This window comes from Falco naumanni, chromosome 9 (assembly GCF_017639655.2).
Source record: "Falco naumanni isolate bFalNau1 chromosome 9, bFalNau1.pat, whole genome shotgun sequence".
In the NCBI taxonomy this organism is placed as follows: domain Eukaryota; kingdom Metazoa; phylum Chordata; class Aves; order Falconiformes; family Falconidae; genus Falco; species Falco naumanni.
Genome location: NC_054062.1, coordinates 11,395,807 through 11,413,797, shown reverse-complemented (window position 1 = coordinate 11,413,797; position 17,991 = coordinate 11,395,807). Strand labels below are relative to the sequence as shown.

Below are 17,991 nucleotides of genomic sequence, written 5' to 3'. Positions count from 1 at the left end.
AAAGCTCTTATAGCAAATTGTTTTAGTAATAGTCTAAAAATACTTCATACTAGACACCGGAATTTAGAAGTAGCAAGAAGTTTTTAAAAATATCAATATCCCATATTACATGGCCAGACACTAGACATCTGCAAGGCAGACATGTACATCACATCTACGGAGTGATGAAAAAATACCTGGATTGAGCAGGATTTAACCAGACTCTAAAATACTGGGCTGAATCAGGTCCTTGGCACACTTTATACTTTCTAGACATAGGAACAACTATCTTAATTGGTAAACTCAGGAAGTGAAATGTATTTTATCTTCTAATACAATGATGCTAAAAATGCTGGAATTAAAATTGAGAATAGGCATTCATTTAGGAAAAACACACTTGTCCTACTTTCCTGAAGCTGCACACATGCTATTCTAAAGGAACCAAAATGTGAAAAGCTCACAACAGACCCTGAAACCCCATGAAATTCCATAAAAAGCCAGACCAGAGGCCAAGCATACTCTGCAGCAAGAACTTAACTGTCACTTTTAAAAACTTTCTCCTGCTTCCAGGCACAGACTGTTCTGCCCCATGCTGCATAAGCAGTAATGCCTGCTGCCCAGCCCCAAGAAGGGAGCTGTGTCCTTCTCTGATGAAGCAGCTCTGAAGCTTTTAAACGTGACTAAAGCTTTTAAATGTGACTTTTCACAACAGTCCCAACACAACCACATCTTCGGTTATTTCTGTGAAGCTGTGACAACAGGCAGTTCTCACAGAGTGAAGAGTGATTAATTAGCAAAGGATGAGTTGCAGATATATTGATCTGATCCGTTACTCATCTTACGGCACAGAGTGATGTGTGGTCCAGCTGCTGACAGACGCACCAGCCCTTCCCTGCCCACAGACAGGCTCTGAGTGATGCTGCCTGCAGGAACAGCCTGTGCCTGCACAGGGTCAGCGAACATGCTGACCACAACAGCATCGTAACACAGCTCCAAAATCGGTAACTTCAACTTTGATTACTTTTTACTTACTATCTGCTGAACTTCTCAGAAGCTGAGCTACACACATCTTGGATAACATTCAAGGTATTTTGTTAGCTCTGAGTGGAAAGCTAGTAGTCATTTGAAGGAAGTGAACTACACACAATATTAATATATTCCCTTTGCATGTCTAATACAACAGGATTCAAGCTGACTTTTTAACGTACTCAAACTTCAGAATCCTCAGATGGAGCTACACAACTGTCCAAGAAGAATTGTTGAAATTCAACAATAAAGACTAATTAACTACCAGCACAATAATGTTTTGCAAAATAAACAACATATTAGTACCTTCCTGTAGACTGCCAGCAACTATGCCTGCTCTTCCCTTCACCCCAACTAAATGAATTTACTGGTATGTTTTCTATTCTTCTACAAAATACCGTGCAAACCAATCCAGTTTTACTAACCACTATTTTTCAACGCAGAATTACACTTTGCTGGTCTAACGGAAACTCCATCCCGCCAGAGAGCTCCAGCTACTATTTAAAAAGCAATCTCCAACAAGAAGCTGGAAGCATGGCAAACATGCTACCCTGCTCAGAAGACAACCACTGAAGACTTCAGAACATGTACAGATACTGCTTAATTCCAGACAAACAGAGGCTTTTAACTTAAACACGTTGGCTCAGAGACAGGTAACAACAGCTTTTGTCTTCAAAAGGAGCTAATTCAGGCTCCCAATACTGCTGCAGCTAGACAGCTTTGGTGATGGTATAAAGACTGGGGAGAGTAAGTAATTTAAATTACTTCAGCAGTGGATAGGGAAGCCCTACGCCGCTCAGTATATCATATTAGTGTTCACAGCAACCATAGTTTGGTATCTGGCTTCTTGGAGAACTTGTCTCTAACAGATGAGGTTGCCTCTGGCCACCCCACATGGGTGGCTGGGCGCTGAGCTTCTGGAGGCTCCTGTCAGCATGGGTATTTTATTTTCAGTTTCCTCTGATTCTAGTAAATTTGCACATTCTGCTCTGAATAAATCTAGTGCAAGTTTACAATATCTTCCATAACCAGACCTCAAGACAAAACTGTTTAGACTACCTAGAACCCAAAAATATCACAAATTCTGGCTTTGAATGTTAATGTTGGCATTATTTTTCTCCATGAATGTTAAGCAACTGGATCATGTTCACACAACATCCTGTATGCCTTTGCTGCAGTCTAGCAGACTCAAGCTTTGTCTACAACTGCATGGATATAAATTGACAATTTAAATAGAAATACCTAAAAACACATTTAGAAAATGAATTATTTAATACTTTTAGAATTAAATTTGACTAGCTAAACTAAAATTTTAGCCTTCTACAATCTGTTGCATTTACTCAAAATATGTATTTGAAGTGCAATGCATATATATTTCCTACCAACATTTTGAAATAAATTACTGAGATGGAAAAAAAGCACTAGTTCGTTTCATCACTTAAAAAGTACTCCTTGGTTTCATCGCCTTTACCTATACTACGATTTTTCATGCGTGGTATGTGTGCGTGTACATATATATACACACATACACAAAACTTTTCTCATTTAGCTAGTTCATTAATTAGCTTATTTTAAAGTGACAAACAAATCAAAACACGTAAAGGGCAGAATTTACATGCCTCTCAAAGAGGAGCACTTGCTTTTTTACAACAGAAAGATTAACAGATTCCTTAGACTATAGGCAAAAACCTCAGTAAAATTAAGTTTTAAGCCAAAATCTTGCATCATGTAGGCATTCCAGTTTGCAAAAGAAAGCACAGTCTATTAAGATAATTCTGTCTGCTACATAAGCTTTATTTGCTATAAAAGTCAAGTGACTGTTGCCAACCTGAAAACAATTTTTTTCTCAAAACAAAAAATGGAAAAAGTCATTGTAAAAATTCTTACCTTCAACAGGTCAATTTCTTTAATGCAATCTTGCCTAGCCTTGGCATCCATCATCTCAAAAATCTTCAAAGACAAAAACATAGAAGATTAAAATGAACAACAAAAAGAAGATTTTTATATTTTAACAAGAAATTGGTCTTTTCTCTCCTAATTTGTATATCCTCTGCCATAATGAGTATTCACACAATCCCCAGATCAAAGAAAGATCAATGTTTTCTTTATTTTGAACCCACTAAAGGGCCAGGAATAGAGTAAAATTAATTTTAGAACCCGTAGGCAATATTCTAAGCAGCAAAAAAAATAAAGATACTACTTTATGAATTTGCTGTTATGATTTTCAAAACATAGTTATCTTAGTTACTATTAATTTCACATGGTAAATAAAAGATAAAATGTTTACTTTTTTCTTTTAAACAGAGATAATAGCTCCCACTGACTTCTCTGTAATAATTAACAATAATATTGAGCATTAATATTCATTTTGTAATAATCAGGGAGTAAGGCACTAGAAACATGAGTTTAAAGGATGTGATGAAGGATGAAAGGCAAATTTCCTCAAACAAAATGCTGTTCTGAACGCTGCACAATACTTCAAGCATTGTTACAAAACTATACTGCTTGCAGTAAAGTTTTTCAGAAATTAATCTAAAACTCCCTCAGCAAGCGCAGGCATTTTCCCCTTTGTGCTCATGTTCTCCTGATTCACCTCTGTCACAACAGCAGTCTCCTAGCTAAGTACCTATGGCCATTAGGGCCTCATTCTTTCACACACATTTAATTACGATTTAGTGAATTCTTTTCATAAAGTAAAACAAAAATTTAAAAATAAATACGAAGTTGCGCCATTACTACATAATTCTGATTTAGAAACATAAACCCAACTCCAGGATGACGAGGGGTAAAGGCCACGCAGTGCAAACAGACTGCTCAAAACTGCAATGGGGTCCCACATAGGGTACACAGGCTATAGGCAAAGCAGCCCCAGAGAATACAGCCCAGGGGCAGGCAGGAGCGCAGTGGGGCCACCTGGCCTCCCGCATCCAGATGTAAACTGAGCACCATGAAACTATCCTGACCTGATCAGTTATTTGTAAAACTGCTTTGAGACCTTCAGAAGCATTATTTTTTATTCTGTATCTTGAAATAATAAAGAAAAAAAAAAAAAAAGAAAAAAACTCCCAAACTGAGCTAAATAAGAAAGCAGAGTGTTGGGGTTTTTTAGTGTAAAAATATCAAACCAGACCATCCAGTGCTCTCAAACTATATTTATAAAGCATTTTATTGCATTATTATTGCTGACAAAAGAATACTGAAGGTAGTATCTTGACTCAAAGTAATCTGTGTAGAACTTAAAACATTCCCATTTTACTTGCTAAATAGTGAGACTTTGAACTTCAACGCTCACCTGAACTTTCTTTAATGCCACAGGTTTTCTGTCCAGAAGACAGGTTGCTTTGTAAACTTCGCTGAATTGTCCTCGTCCAATCTTTTTCTCTATCTGAAAATCTGCCAATGTGCAGCGATATGGGTACGATGTTAAATGTCTCTGTTCAAGTAAAAAGAAATTGTATCAATGAACTAGAAAAAGTGATGCAAAAACATGAATTTGCATTCCCAATCTGTCTTGTTTACAACCACAAACTAGTGGTTTCTATTACTAATCACATGCAGGACAATCAATTCCTCCCAGTAAGCATGGCCCAGCAAGATAGACAAGAAATTTGTTGTTGATTTGGTGTACGATGGACAACAGAGTGGTCTGGCTTTCCTTTCCCCACCTTCATTTTTCTTTGCCCACTTCAGACAATTCTGTACCAGAGCAGTTGGACCATAAAAGCACAGCATACAGCCACAAGTGCACACACACGTAACGGCAGGACTGGGTAAAAGTATTAACCAAACTGAAGCATAAACAGCTACTAAAAATGTACAGAACAGAGTTAAGATCGCCAGATGTACGCACCCTCTTGCTCTCATTGCTGATGGTCCAAAACTTAATCTAGGCTGATCAGCCTATAGATAACTCTGACCATAAATGCATTAATTCCTAGTAACTGTATTAGTAACATAGGCTGAATTAAGTTAAATGAGTTTTTTAAACGGGAAATAAAGTCTTGCCTTCTGTGTAAGTAGCTAATTGGTTCCAAACTATGATCTCCCTAGTTACAGACCCTCTCATCAACTTTGCCCGCCTGTGTCACTTGGGAGGTGCTGATGCTTACTTCTGAGGTCCCAGGTAAATACTCAGCCAGGGAGGCAGACACAGTGTAACGAGGATTACATACTCCACAGACTAGGAACTGCTCCCTAGAGCCATTCTGGTCTCTTCTGTAATTAACATGATGCTAACCAATGTTTAAAAAACGAATTATGGAAATTAATGACTTAAAGTTGCCATGCACGCCAAGTAGAATATTTTTAAGCTTCAGCATCTTGAGCCATTTCAGAGTTCCCATCAAAAACCACAGAAGGGCAAGCACACAGCAGAAGCTGGGGGAGGCCTTCCCAGGGATGCAGCCATCATTCACAGCTGAATCCTCGGCAGGCAATCCCAGCAGCAGCTCCCGGGAGAACGGACCAGGAGGGCTGGATGTTTGAAGAAGGCGTCATTTCCTAACACAGAGGGCTGGGGCTGGAAGTAAGATTTCAAACACAGGTAAAGCTTTCAGGTCAGCACCTTTTACCAGCACTACATACAAGACAGCATGAGGATCTCTTACAGTGTCTATTTATTTTGACAAGTTAATAACTCTGGACTTCTTTGCAACAGAATTAAAAACGACTACTATCCAACAAACAATAAAAAATATCAATCAAGGCATTTGAGAAAGCTTCCAGATTTCAAGGCGCGCACACAACTCTGAACTACCATCACAGTTACTTGGCAGAGGTTTCGTAAACAAAGTTGTAAAATTCAATGTTTTTAAGAAAACTCACCAATAAAGTCCCCTAAATAGTAATTTCTGACCCACAAACTGCATCAATCAACAAGGACAAGCTATTTTGAAGACTGACACCTTTAGAGCCTCTTTACCACAACAAATGCAGGAGAAATCCCCATGACGAAAGCTACTCTACTGCAGGCATACTCAAGAAAAATGATTATGTTTTATAAATGCTGATGATACAGAGACACAGCTGTAAGTCACAAACCAGACAGTGAAAAGAGTATCAGCTCTCCTCACTGTCACCTTCCCCCTCATCCCTGTGGCACCGAGATGCTGTTTGCTGCTGGGGCTCATCCGGCACTTCCCCGCCGCTGCCCCGTGTCAGTCGCCAAGCACTTCCCGAGGACAGCGCTCCGCAGTTCTGGGAGGGGAGGATTGCTGCTGAACTGAAAAGCTTAGAGCTTATGAACTCCCGAGGAGACAAAACCACAACGCTAACATCCAGCCCGTGCCCGCTAATTCAAGTAGGCACCTAACTGGAAATTTAACTCCAGGCCATCACCATCATCAGCTTTCTTAGCTTAAATTCCCTAAAAGAGCAAACCCACTCCTTTTCAAATGAAACGACACTTCAAGTAATTATTTCTGAAATGCCAAGGCCACAGCTAATTTTTTCCATCTATCACCATGAGCATTTGAATATTCTCATACTACGAGAAGTGGTTTTCACTTCTCAACGCTAAAGATGACAATAAAAAATTTAATTCATGAACAATAACCTACACAAATACAGCAGCTGCATTGAAATTTGCAGTTATACACGAAGGCAAGTCACACGCAAATAGGAAGTTAATTTCATCAAGTATTTCCTTTGAACAGTTCAGGAAGTGTTTCCCTGTTAAGGGCACTTTAGTTTCCCCTGCGCTCTGAAGGAGCCCCACCACCCACCTCACTGCGCAGCCACCGCTCCCTGCAACCAAAGCCTGCCGGGGCAAGCAGCGGGAGGGTACTCGCAGTACCTGTGCCATGCTTGAAGCTGTACCGCATTTACAAGCTGTAACACAGCAAAGTAAAACTTAAAATGAAGATTCAGTATGTGTTTCTGCAAGTTTTGCAGTGTCTGCCGTACAACAAAATGGGAGTACCCTCCCACTGATGAGAAAGAAGGTAGCCTACGGGTCATCAGCTAAAGAGCAGAATGTGAAAAGAACACTGCTTTATTAGTTACATCAATTTGCTGATAATTTAGTAACTTCCAGTGAAAGTAAGGCAACCTGGGATGAAACCAGACAAGCAAATACTCAAAGTAATCAGCCCCTGCAGCCTTCTCAGTTTAAACTGGTTGCAATCTCTCTCTGCAGAGATTTGATAGGCAGCAATAATCAACATACATTAAAGTAATACAGGAGTATTCATCTCATTCCAGGAACTGCTAACGAAACATTAGTTTACACGCATTTTTTGTGTGACAAAACCACCAGAAGACTGAACACAAGTATTTGTTCAACTTGATTGGTAACTAACCAGGAACATCTCCATTTCCTGACTGTTTTACATATGAGTTACTAAACAAATCGGGCTGTCCGGTCAAATCGCTTTACCCAGACAAGACAAAGGTGTCAGTATATAAAATTACAGAACGCTTTTTCCTAATTAAAAAATAGAAAGGAATGAAAGCATTTCCTTCATTGTCAATGTGTGCCTCCTGAGCCATGCTCTTCTCTAGCAAGAAAGTTTGAGCAAAAAGCTTTTCTACCTGGGCATTAACATTCACAATAGAGCTAGCAGTTTCAGTGAGATTTTATGAAGCCACTACCACAAAACTTTCTTTTTAAAGAAGAATTCCTTGCTGAAATCAAGGATGGTATCCATTTGCCCTTCATAAATCATTAAACTCCGTGTTTAAACCAAAAGTGTTTAAGTGTAAATTAATATTTTAAGCATGTGCCAAGAAGTATCTAGCAACTTAACTTGAAAATATAAATAAATGTTAGGCAAGTGACAGGGTGTATGTGTGTGTCCTAACCACTTTCACATGGTTAGCACATAAAGTCTGCTTGCCATGCTGGAGGTAATGCTGGGTGATGACTGGACACCTTAGCTGATATGTTCTGGCATCCTCCAGGACTACAGCTGCACATTTACATATGCAATGACCTAGATTTGCATTTGCTATCACAACCTATCAGACCTAATTAAAGTAATGGAGCTTTCATACAGGCTAGAAGATGTTTGATTATGGTATAAACCAGAGAGCATGCTCAGGCTAGACCAAACATAGCAAGCTCCCTGTTGATTATGGCAGTCCATCTTCCCATACTTCTCTGTTTAAAATTAACCCTCTTATGCTTTACTGTACTGAAATGTAAGCAGGTCACTCTTCTAAATACTGTTACAAGGACACATTTAGAATACCTAAGAAATACCTACCTTCTCAGAATACCATGCCTATAGCCTGGCCTTGCATACATTTAACTTATTTCATGACTTCTGACACGGGAAACTCAATTTTTTCAAGTCCTTCCATGTTTAACCACTAACAATTTTTCACAAAGCTGTCAAAGAACCAATACTTCTCCATTCAAATAAACCATGATCTTTATTTCTGCAAACCTCAACAGTCTTCACATACAGGTATGAAACGTGTGTAAAATTACATCCTGCCATCATCTTCAAACCTGTTCATCAAAAACAGATTTTCCCATTTTCAGGACAGATTCAGGTGCAGTGAAGGGTTCAGGTCTACATGAACACAGTAAAACCAAGCCAGTAACCCTGAAAAACAGGTTGCAAGTCAGTGATTTGAGCTAGAATGAAAAAAAGATTTTTTTTTAAAAAAGGGGGGGAGGGGGCAACCCAAGCAAATAAAAACCCCTCCAACCACTGGACCTCTGAAGATACTACGACAATTGGGCTGTCCGCACATTTCTGTTCCCAGGACAGCTGTAGGAAGGGGAGGCTGGGAAGAACTAGTTTTGAGACAAAAGCTGTTCTCTTTATCCACACAATGAAGTCTCATTCTTCTACTACTCCATTAAAAAAAAAAGCGCCAAAGACAAAAATCAATTAATTTCTTATTTGAATAAAGAGGCTATTCATTTTAAAGATGAAATACAGAGATTATTCCAAGAACAAGCCATTCTGGACAACATCTCTGGCATACATGTTCTCTTTCAGATGTAGTCACTGATGCGAGAGCAGAAATTGCAAAGCTGGCAGAAGCATGCAATGACAGCCCTCGTCACAATACTGAAGGGAGAAGTTTGCCAGAACTTTCAGCCTTAAATTTTGAGGCATTATGAGATTTACTGCAAAATAGAATTTGTAGGGTTTTGCGATACTGAAAAATCCCAATGAAATAAAAACTTTATATTACCTTGTACACACTGAACAGATATGCTGAAAGAGTAAGAAACTGCAATTAAAGATTAATAGGTGTCACTATAAACCAGATTATAAAGCAACGCAGGCAAAGACAGAAGATGACTGTTAGGAAAGTTTATTGCTATATACTTGCTCCTTGGTGACAGGACCTAGTTTCTACTTATGCTTCCAGATTTTGGGGATGTCTGTTATAGTGCTACCACCGTCGCCTGACCACAGGCCACTGAACATGCAAGAACACAAACACGTCAAAACCTACAACTGGAGATTTGATACAAAATCCTTCACACACTGCTATAAGCATATGCAGACAGGACAGCTACATAACTGAACACACTTTTTGTACTTCTTTTTTAAATGAGTAGTTGTACAGCTCAGAATTTGTATTTTGGGATAAAGAAGAATAAGGAAAAAAACCTGTTCTGTAGAAAGACTTTCAATCTCCAGACTAATTAATGTTTGGCCAATAAATTATTTAAAAGCTGGGGAAACTCTGAACTGTCCTGAGAAAACTGTCCAAGCAGCCTTTCCTGCAGCCTCTAACCTGATGTTTCAAGCAGAGGGAAGTACTGGCAGACTGGCGACAAAAATACTGGTAAAATACTAACATGCTGCAGAGGAATGCCTGTGCGGCTGCTTCTCCCAGAGGCACGGAAAAGAATAAGCCTGAATGAGCTGAAAAAAGGGGAATGTTCACTGCTAATTGCACAATATATAAACCCAGAGTGCTAATGTTAATTGATAATAAAGTCAGTTGTTTTACTGCTGTCTGATTAGCATGTGGAAAACTGGCACTAGTCATCAGTCTGCACAAACAGCTACAAGGTCACAAGGTATTTAGATTACTTGTAATCAACCTAAAAATTTTTAAAGATTGGTTAACCAACAGTTAAAAAGTCAGACACTACAATCTTTAGATGCCAATAAAAGCATCTTTCCTGTAGAGCCATGAAATGAAATATTCTTTAGAAGAGTAAAAACATACTCGCCCAATTAATTTTCTGAAATCTCATTAAAAAATTTAGCCCGACTAAGTCATACACTTCTGACCTGAATTTTAATTATCTTTATGCTGCATATAAGGCTTTTTCTGATATTTGCAATGCATCATTAATTTTAAAGGAATGGTTTCCTTGCTTCTAAAGTGCATACTTCATCTGAATGACATTTACCGTAAACTAATTTCGCCGTTAAAAGACATCTGTGATAGTAGATGGGGAAGCTTCAGCCCCTCCAGTTGAACACATATACATTATGAGTAATGATTTACTATCAACATCAGCGTTTCAAACATCTTTATGACATACAAAATTATACCCCATCTCCATTCAATAATGCCTACCTAAAAAGAATTTTGCATACTTTGAGTTTGAAATTCCAGGTGAATTTATGAGAACACATTAGAACAGATTGATTAAAAAGAAGAACTTCTAAGCTTACAGAGATGAGGACACTTTTAAAATATGGATTATCCTTCAAACAGGTAGTCAAGTAATTATTGAAGAATACATCCAGTTTTTCAATTTGCAGCTTCAAAACTAGACTATACAGTCATCATAAAATATACTTAACCTGACCTGTCACCTAGAATTTAAAGTTTGCTAAAGAACTTGGCTTGAATCTCTAAGTATTAACATCCTTATCAGCAGATATTTGTACTAGCTTACGACAAGGAGAGAAATACCAGCTTGAAAATAGTAGACCAAGGTGATATTCACAAATTAGTATTAACATAGAAATACTCTAAGCATTTCAGAAACAATAAATTGAAGAGTCTTTGTTGCTAGACAACCAGTTCAAATCCACCTTCAATTTGCAGACCAAAATGAAACTACCATGAACAGCTCTGCGAGTATATAAAAGAGTTGTTTATAAGTGAGTTATTGTGTTTATTTAGTATGAAAACTGAGTCAAAAATTATAGCTCCATATTTTTATACCACTGATCTACTCTTAAATAACTTTTACTGCTTACTGCTATAAACACTAAGTAATCTGGAGACTTAAATAATTGACACTTTCACTTCAGAACATTACTAGGCAATGTTCTCCCTCCTGCTGATGAACTCCTTCAGGGTAATTCTAGGCAGGTAAGGCAGTCAGAAGCTAAAACTGATTTTATTGAGCCTTTTTTATATTTATTTATTCACTTAGTCTGATACCTTACCCACAGGTCTATACTAACTAGTTACAAAGCAGAAATAACACCTCTATCAGAATGAAGGGGCAGGGGAAGAAGCTTTAACACAACAATATAATTACATGAGAAGTTTCTGCTAGAGGAGCACACTGTCGCTCTGGGCTTTTTGGAGGTGACACTAGTTTTGAATGAAAGGGCTGGAAGGGAGAGAGTGCCATTCCATACAAAACCCCCTCCTCATCCAAGGCTCTAAAAGCTCAAGTTCTGTTTTTTCTGCTTAAGCTTTTAACCCTGCCATTCACAACATTTCTTTTCAGTTTGGTCAATTTTTCCTTCTCAAGCTTCTCTATCTTCCAAAAGCTACTATATAGCATCTCTGCATTACTTGTATCTTCAGAAGAAAGAAATAATGTAATTTTGGACTCTTCCAGGTAATAGGTACCAGAATAATGAAAATTAAATACAGTTATGTTCCTGCAAAATGGAAAACCAGAAATATGTAATAAGCAATCATATCATGCCATCAGTGTAAGGTAGCCTGCCCTCTAAATAGTACAATTTTTGTTAATTTCTAAATTGGGCTTGCTGAGGAGACACATTGTTTTCAGTTCTCTGGTAGACTATATTTTCATCATCCAGCTTTAAAAAAAAAATTATAAAACAAAGGAAGTCTTTTCTGCAATCCTAATTCCAAACTAGATCACTCTCAGAATGGTTAATATACTCAGAGACCTCCACTAACACCACCTGGATATTAACAGGCTTGAGGGGAGGTTTCATTGAACAATGACCATACAGCAAAATGAGCCCACTCAGCATCAGCGTTAACAGCGTAACATAGATTATTAGCTACTAATTACTCTTAACTATGTCATTACAAATTCTAACATGTGCTCCAAGATGCCATGAATGTATCTGCTACACAGGAACACTTCCTAATCTTGTTCATGAAATAATTACAGGGGCTCTATCCTGCCAAATGAGGCAGTAATTAACCCTAATTGCTCAAAATGCAACTGGCTAATTCTAGGAGATTAATCAAGGGGATTCAATTATTATTAAATGACTTAATATGACAAATTGCTGCATTAGGAGAGGGGGGCTTTGCTCCATACAACGTTACTTTCCCAGCAGTGCAGCGTAAGATACATTCATTGCTGTACTCCGTGGAAGCAACCTCCCACTTTTGCAAATCCTATCATCCTGTGTTTGATACAGCTTTCCTAACCACTGCTCCTTGTTTGAAGAACCTGGATCACCACTGCACTGCTCGTTCAGAATGACAAATTAAGACCCACAGACCCCTCCCCAAGGTAACGTTACACCACAGTTGCAAAAGTCTTTCTTTCTGACAGCTTTTCCATGATGCTTTTTGTTTACTCTTTAAAATACATATAGGTAAAACTTGATAGCTCTGATAACAGACAGCCTAAAAAAGGCAAGCAGCCAGAACTCACAAAATACAAATCTCATGATTACAGCGAAGGGACTGACACCACACGGAGTGCAGGTCTAACCCCAGCTTTGGCCCACTTCTGCAGATAGGCAGGGAACAGAGCGATACATGAGCCACTATAGTGAAACTTGATAGTAGTACAGACAAAACAGATTGCAGGAGAGATTCCAGAGACCCACAGGAAATGAAGTCAGATAGCCTACAGTTCCATGTAGGATGAACTTTTTCTTTTATTTGGTAATTACCTCATCAGCTTTTATTATTAAACCATAAAAGGAGATAAAATACATTTATTCACTTACACAGTCAACTGCTTTTCTTTGGCCTTTTCTTCAAAGGATCAAAGAGAAGAGAAAGCCAACACAGTACATGTTTTTATAAGATGACTGAAAAATACTTGCTTTAAGCAAAATTCAAACTATTTCCTTTTTCTCTTATTATTATCAAAAAAACTGGATTCAGGAAACTGGCTGGCTGGCAGAATCCCAAACTGGATATACCCTAAACTGCTGTAACTGCACTATAAACAGAGGAGAAAAAAAGAAAAGAAGAAAAAAGGCTAAATGCTAAGAAATCTATAGACCTTTATAAAAGGAAGGGAAGAGAACCCAGGAGAGAGATTGAAGAGACACATGCACTTACCTGAGGATCATGCTGGTATTCCTGCCCTGGCAGCTTGCAAAGAGGGTTGTTCTGGTCCCCTAGATGATGCGGATGGTTATGCTGCCCTTCCATGGTATCATGCCAAACTCTGCCTCACAGTTCTGCTGGAGTTAAAAGAAAGAGGGGAGAGAGAAGTCTCATCACTGTCCATCCAGCACTGAAAGCAAGAAACTGTTTCTAGGTATGTGCCTACACGTGGTCGTCACACATGAAGACAGCAGGAACCGATTCCTCCCCCTCCTTCCCTCAGATTGACTCCTGCATACAATTCTCGAGGGGAGAAACCCCTTATCTGCCACCAGCCCCAGAGCTCCGCCAGCCCCTGACAGACCAGCACAAAGACCCTGCTGCCACCTGCGCGCTGAAAGGGGCAGCAACAGGTCACAGCTACCCTCACGCTCCCCAAATTACAGAACAAAAAAACCAGTATCACAAATATTACCGGTATCATTTCCTATTAAGCAAAACAGCAGAAAATGGGTTTATTTGGTCAGTAGTACGTTACCCACAACAGACAGTGCTTTTGTCAACTGTAACAGCAGCAAGCGTTACCTCCCCTAGGACTACTGAACCTAGACAATCCCCTATGGCATCAGACACGTCGTGGACAATTCAAGAAAAGTTAGCACGTTTCCCTTTGTAAAACAAAAAATGGCAACAAGTCCCACCAGACAGTTGTAGCCTTATTTGGCCAGAGACAACCTAAAAGTGTAACTTTACCCACATTCCTTCTTCCCTAACCCCAAATTAAAAGTTCTCATGCAGGTTGGCAAGACACACGAATCAGCAGCTAGAAACCATATTAGATTCAACAAGATCGAAGTATTATTGTAGGAACAAACAAGCAAGGGAAAATTCCGTGAATTAATTTCTTCCAGTTTCACCTGCAGCAATTACTGGGCACAGCTGTCCAGCAGAATTTCCTACAAAAATTACAGAAATTAAGCAGATGCGGTGTTGGAGAAGAGAATCTAGCAAGAGTTATCAGATAAAGAACTTACTGTAAGGACCTAAAAAGAAATTCACCATCACCGTCTGCAATGATTCTTCATTTTCATTCTAAAATTACCCTTCACCCTACAGAGACCAATTCAGCCTCCCCTCCTTTTTAAGTGCAAGGTGAAGGTCTGAGACACAACACCAAACAAAATTTAACTCTCATTTATGCTGGTTGCACAGGTGGTTAAGAGCTGTGAAATCCAGCACTTGCAACACAAAACTTCTACACATCACATCTTGCATCTACCTTGAATCAAATTATTTCACAGTATGATGAGATTAGTTTTATTTTGAGCAGTATTATAAAACCAAACAAAAGTTTGCAGGTAACAGGAAGGAAGGAAAGGACACAAGGTACTTGATTGAGAGGGCTCAAAAAAGGGGTTATAATTAACCATAACACAAACCAAGTAGAAGGAATGGGAAGTGTGGTAGTCAGTTTCCATTTTTCAGAATTTAAAACAAAGAGAAAAAGAAAGGAAAAAATTGAAAAGTCAAATTCCTACAATGTTTGAAAGATGCAAAGGAACTTACTTCCCAAACTGGATGTACCAGACTCGTCATCATTTAAATAGGCTGCTGGACATTTGAAAACGCCATCCAGGTCCAACACACAGCAGTACAACTGCTCATCGCCACGGTGCGGAAACACCACGTTCCTCCGAGTGTGTGCGTAACCGCCGTGCCCAGCATCAGGCTGACCCCTGCCCAAGGACACCAGCCATGATGCTGAGACCACCCTGGGCAGTTTCCACACTTTCCACCTCGCAAAGTCCCTCCCTGTAGAGGGTGGGCTCAGATGCTGCTGTTTCCAGGCCAACACACCACAGTAATCTGAAAAGATAGCCTGCTCACCTTCAAAAATGGTGCCGTGAAGGGCAGGTGGTGTAAAGAGCTGCCCATCAGGCAGCCAAGACATTCCCAGTGCTGGAACACCACTGTGATCCCAGATTAACTAACCCTCCCCCGACACAGAGCCGTGCGTGGATTTCAGGACTGCAGTAGTAAACATTAACAGGGCAGTTTTGGGCTTTTGGCTGAAAGCCTTCCAGACACATCTGTTTGCAGAAGTGTAAGAGACTAAACGTATACATATTTTCTAGCCCTTCTAGGAAACAAAAACCATATTTGAACTATTACCGTCGCCATCCTGACTCTGGAATGAATCCTGCTAGTTTTATAAGCTATTTAGGGGACATCTCAGAGGAGATCACAGTGCTCCTTGCCCCATGTCACGTCAGGGGTCAGGCTCTAGCCCTGAGCAAGGCCAGTCCTCAAAAAACATTCACAGCATACACAGAACACGCACAATAAATGCACTAACATCCCTTCTCCACAAAGGGCTGTATGCAGGTTTTTTGGGCTTATTGAAGAATGTTATTCATAGCTAGTTATTCATTATCCACACACGCTAGGCAGTGCGTAATTCAGAGTCGCATTGTTGCTGTCCTTAGCAGCGACAAGAAGCCCAAGGGTGACAAGGGAAGATTTAGTGGCCAACACAAGCATTTGCAGAAACTTGCTTGAAGCGTTTTGGCAAGTACTCACTCAGTGAAATAACACAACCTGACCTCATTACTGTATTAATAGTGCATGCCTGGCACTTGGGCAATGACTAACTTAATTTAAAATACAGAGATATTTTAAATATTTGAGGGAGTGGGGGAGAAAATACGATGCAGAAGAATTTCTGTAGCAAGTCATGCTCAGTTCTTTTAGCAGTTGTCAGTAAAACAAGCCTTTAGCTCCGGCAGATCCATCCCACCACCAGCCACTACAACACGTGCACACACAGTATCAGGGGGTGAGCAGGGAAAAGGCTCTTTTTTACTCCTTAAGCAAATGAACTTCCACTCTGTAACAGACACTCACTACAGAAGAGTTGTGAGGGCGGGAGTACCTGATGCATATAGACAGGCCAACACATGGGTTGCTCTCAGTAAAAAGTTTTCCTAAGTCAGTACTACGAAACTCCAGTGGGAAAAGGATAATCACTATTAATATGAAGAAGTTTGATTTTAAGATTCCTTCAACATCAGGCATCTGTCTGTTTATTAGTAACCAGGTGAACACTTGAAAAATAAAAATGTCTCTTAATTAAGCTGCCCTATGAAATTGCTAACTTAAGATAGTTCTGTCAGAGTAACATAAGTATTTTATTATTCATGATTTGAAGAAAGGCTGCTTACTTGAAGGGAGAATGTAACACATGTTCTTTCTCTTCTAAGTCCACAAGCACAGAGAAAACACTGCTACAGACTGCAGGCTACTGACAGCCTTGCTTCCACCACTTATCTCCAAAAGGAATTCAGAAATTTCACATTTACAGCCTTGAGATAAAAGGCATGTCCAGGCAGCGTCATGCGAAATATCTGCAGTCTATCACTGATCAAACATCGTGTCTACTGCATCCTGCCTTCGAAAAGGACTGAAGCTCAAAAAGAGAAAAGGGTTCTCTGAAGACGACAACCCCAGTCGTCTGATCACACATAAATCTGGAACATTCCTAAGAGAACCATAACTTTCCAGCCGCCGCAAGGAAACTCAAGGTACAATTACCTAGCGTGAGGATTAGACAATGGGAGGGCAATCAACAGCTCAGAAGCTTAGCTGCCATGAGCTGTATGGGAATGTATTAGGCAGAGTATTTGGGTTTGGTTGCTGTTTAAAGCGCTACAGCTGGAAGCAAAGGAAGAAGAACAAAATACCAGCTTTGAAAAGAGATACGGCAGAGCTCACATGACACCAGCTCCAAGCCCGCTGACACCTACGGGACAGCGTGTCCTGCTCGAAGCTGTCAGCTGGGCTATTCTGGGCTATTGGCAAGCACATGTTATAGGTAGACTGGAAGGGGGATCCCCGGGAACAGGCTTCATGAAGGGTCTTCAAATAGCAGCCAACAACATAAAGGCACTTTGCTATGTCAAAACAGGTACACATTTGCACTGAACTGTAATTCTAAAAATTCTACAGGGTTTTTGAGACTCTCTCTAAAAAGTCTAACTGCAGAACCAATATTGCAATTATATTTTTAAACATGAAAGTGTTGGGCAGAGAACATGACAGTGTCCGATACAATAGCTTAAAGCCAGTGACTTCCACCCCCGTGCCAGATACTTGTGTTCTCCTGAGGAAGTAACCACATTTTGAGCTACATTTTACTAGTCCTGAAGTAAGTTTGGTTATTAGCTGCAGCATGTTACATCAGAGTTATTTTGGACTACTGAAGAAAACCATAAACACGTAAGAAACGTTTAAATGTGTTCAGCTACCCCTTACCCCACCACTCCATTCAGGCTACACAATCTGTGCATTAAGTTATCTCATGGAATCCAACAGTTACCATGAAACCCTTCCTTGTAATTAACATTAGCATTTCACAAGATGTAGCATACCAAAAGCCGTATCTTCATCTGTTTGGAAAGGAATGATCTTCTCAAAGTTACCTGAATGAGTTACAACCTCCCACCTCACTCAGGCTATACAGGTTGGGATGGAACCATCTCCTGCTAAGAGAAGCTGTTTCTACATACAGCAACACGTGAATGTTAACCACACCGCAATCAAAAG

General features: G+C 39.7%; 1 protein-coding gene across 2 annotated transcripts in view; it reads right to left on the bottom strand.

The window, feature by feature from the left end:
* Positions 1-17,991, bottom strand: part of NEK6 (NIMA related kinase 6) — a 67,200-nt gene that overhangs the window by 28,527 nt on the left and 20,682 nt on the right. Inside the window, exons 2-4 of one of the 2 annotated variants that reach the window (XM_040607346.1) lie at positions 13,402-13,526; positions 4,298-4,438; positions 2,893-2,955 (exon numbers count right to left, since the gene is read on the bottom strand). In XM_040607346.1, coding sequence (XP_040463280.1) covers positions 2,893-2,955; positions 4,298-4,438; positions 13,402-13,494 — 297 coding nt within the window. In that variant the 5' untranslated portion in view covers positions 13,495-13,526. The remainder of the gene's footprint in view (positions 1-2,892; positions 2,956-4,297; positions 4,439-13,401; positions 13,527-17,991) is intronic. The other variant, XM_040607345.1, reaches the window with a different exon arrangement.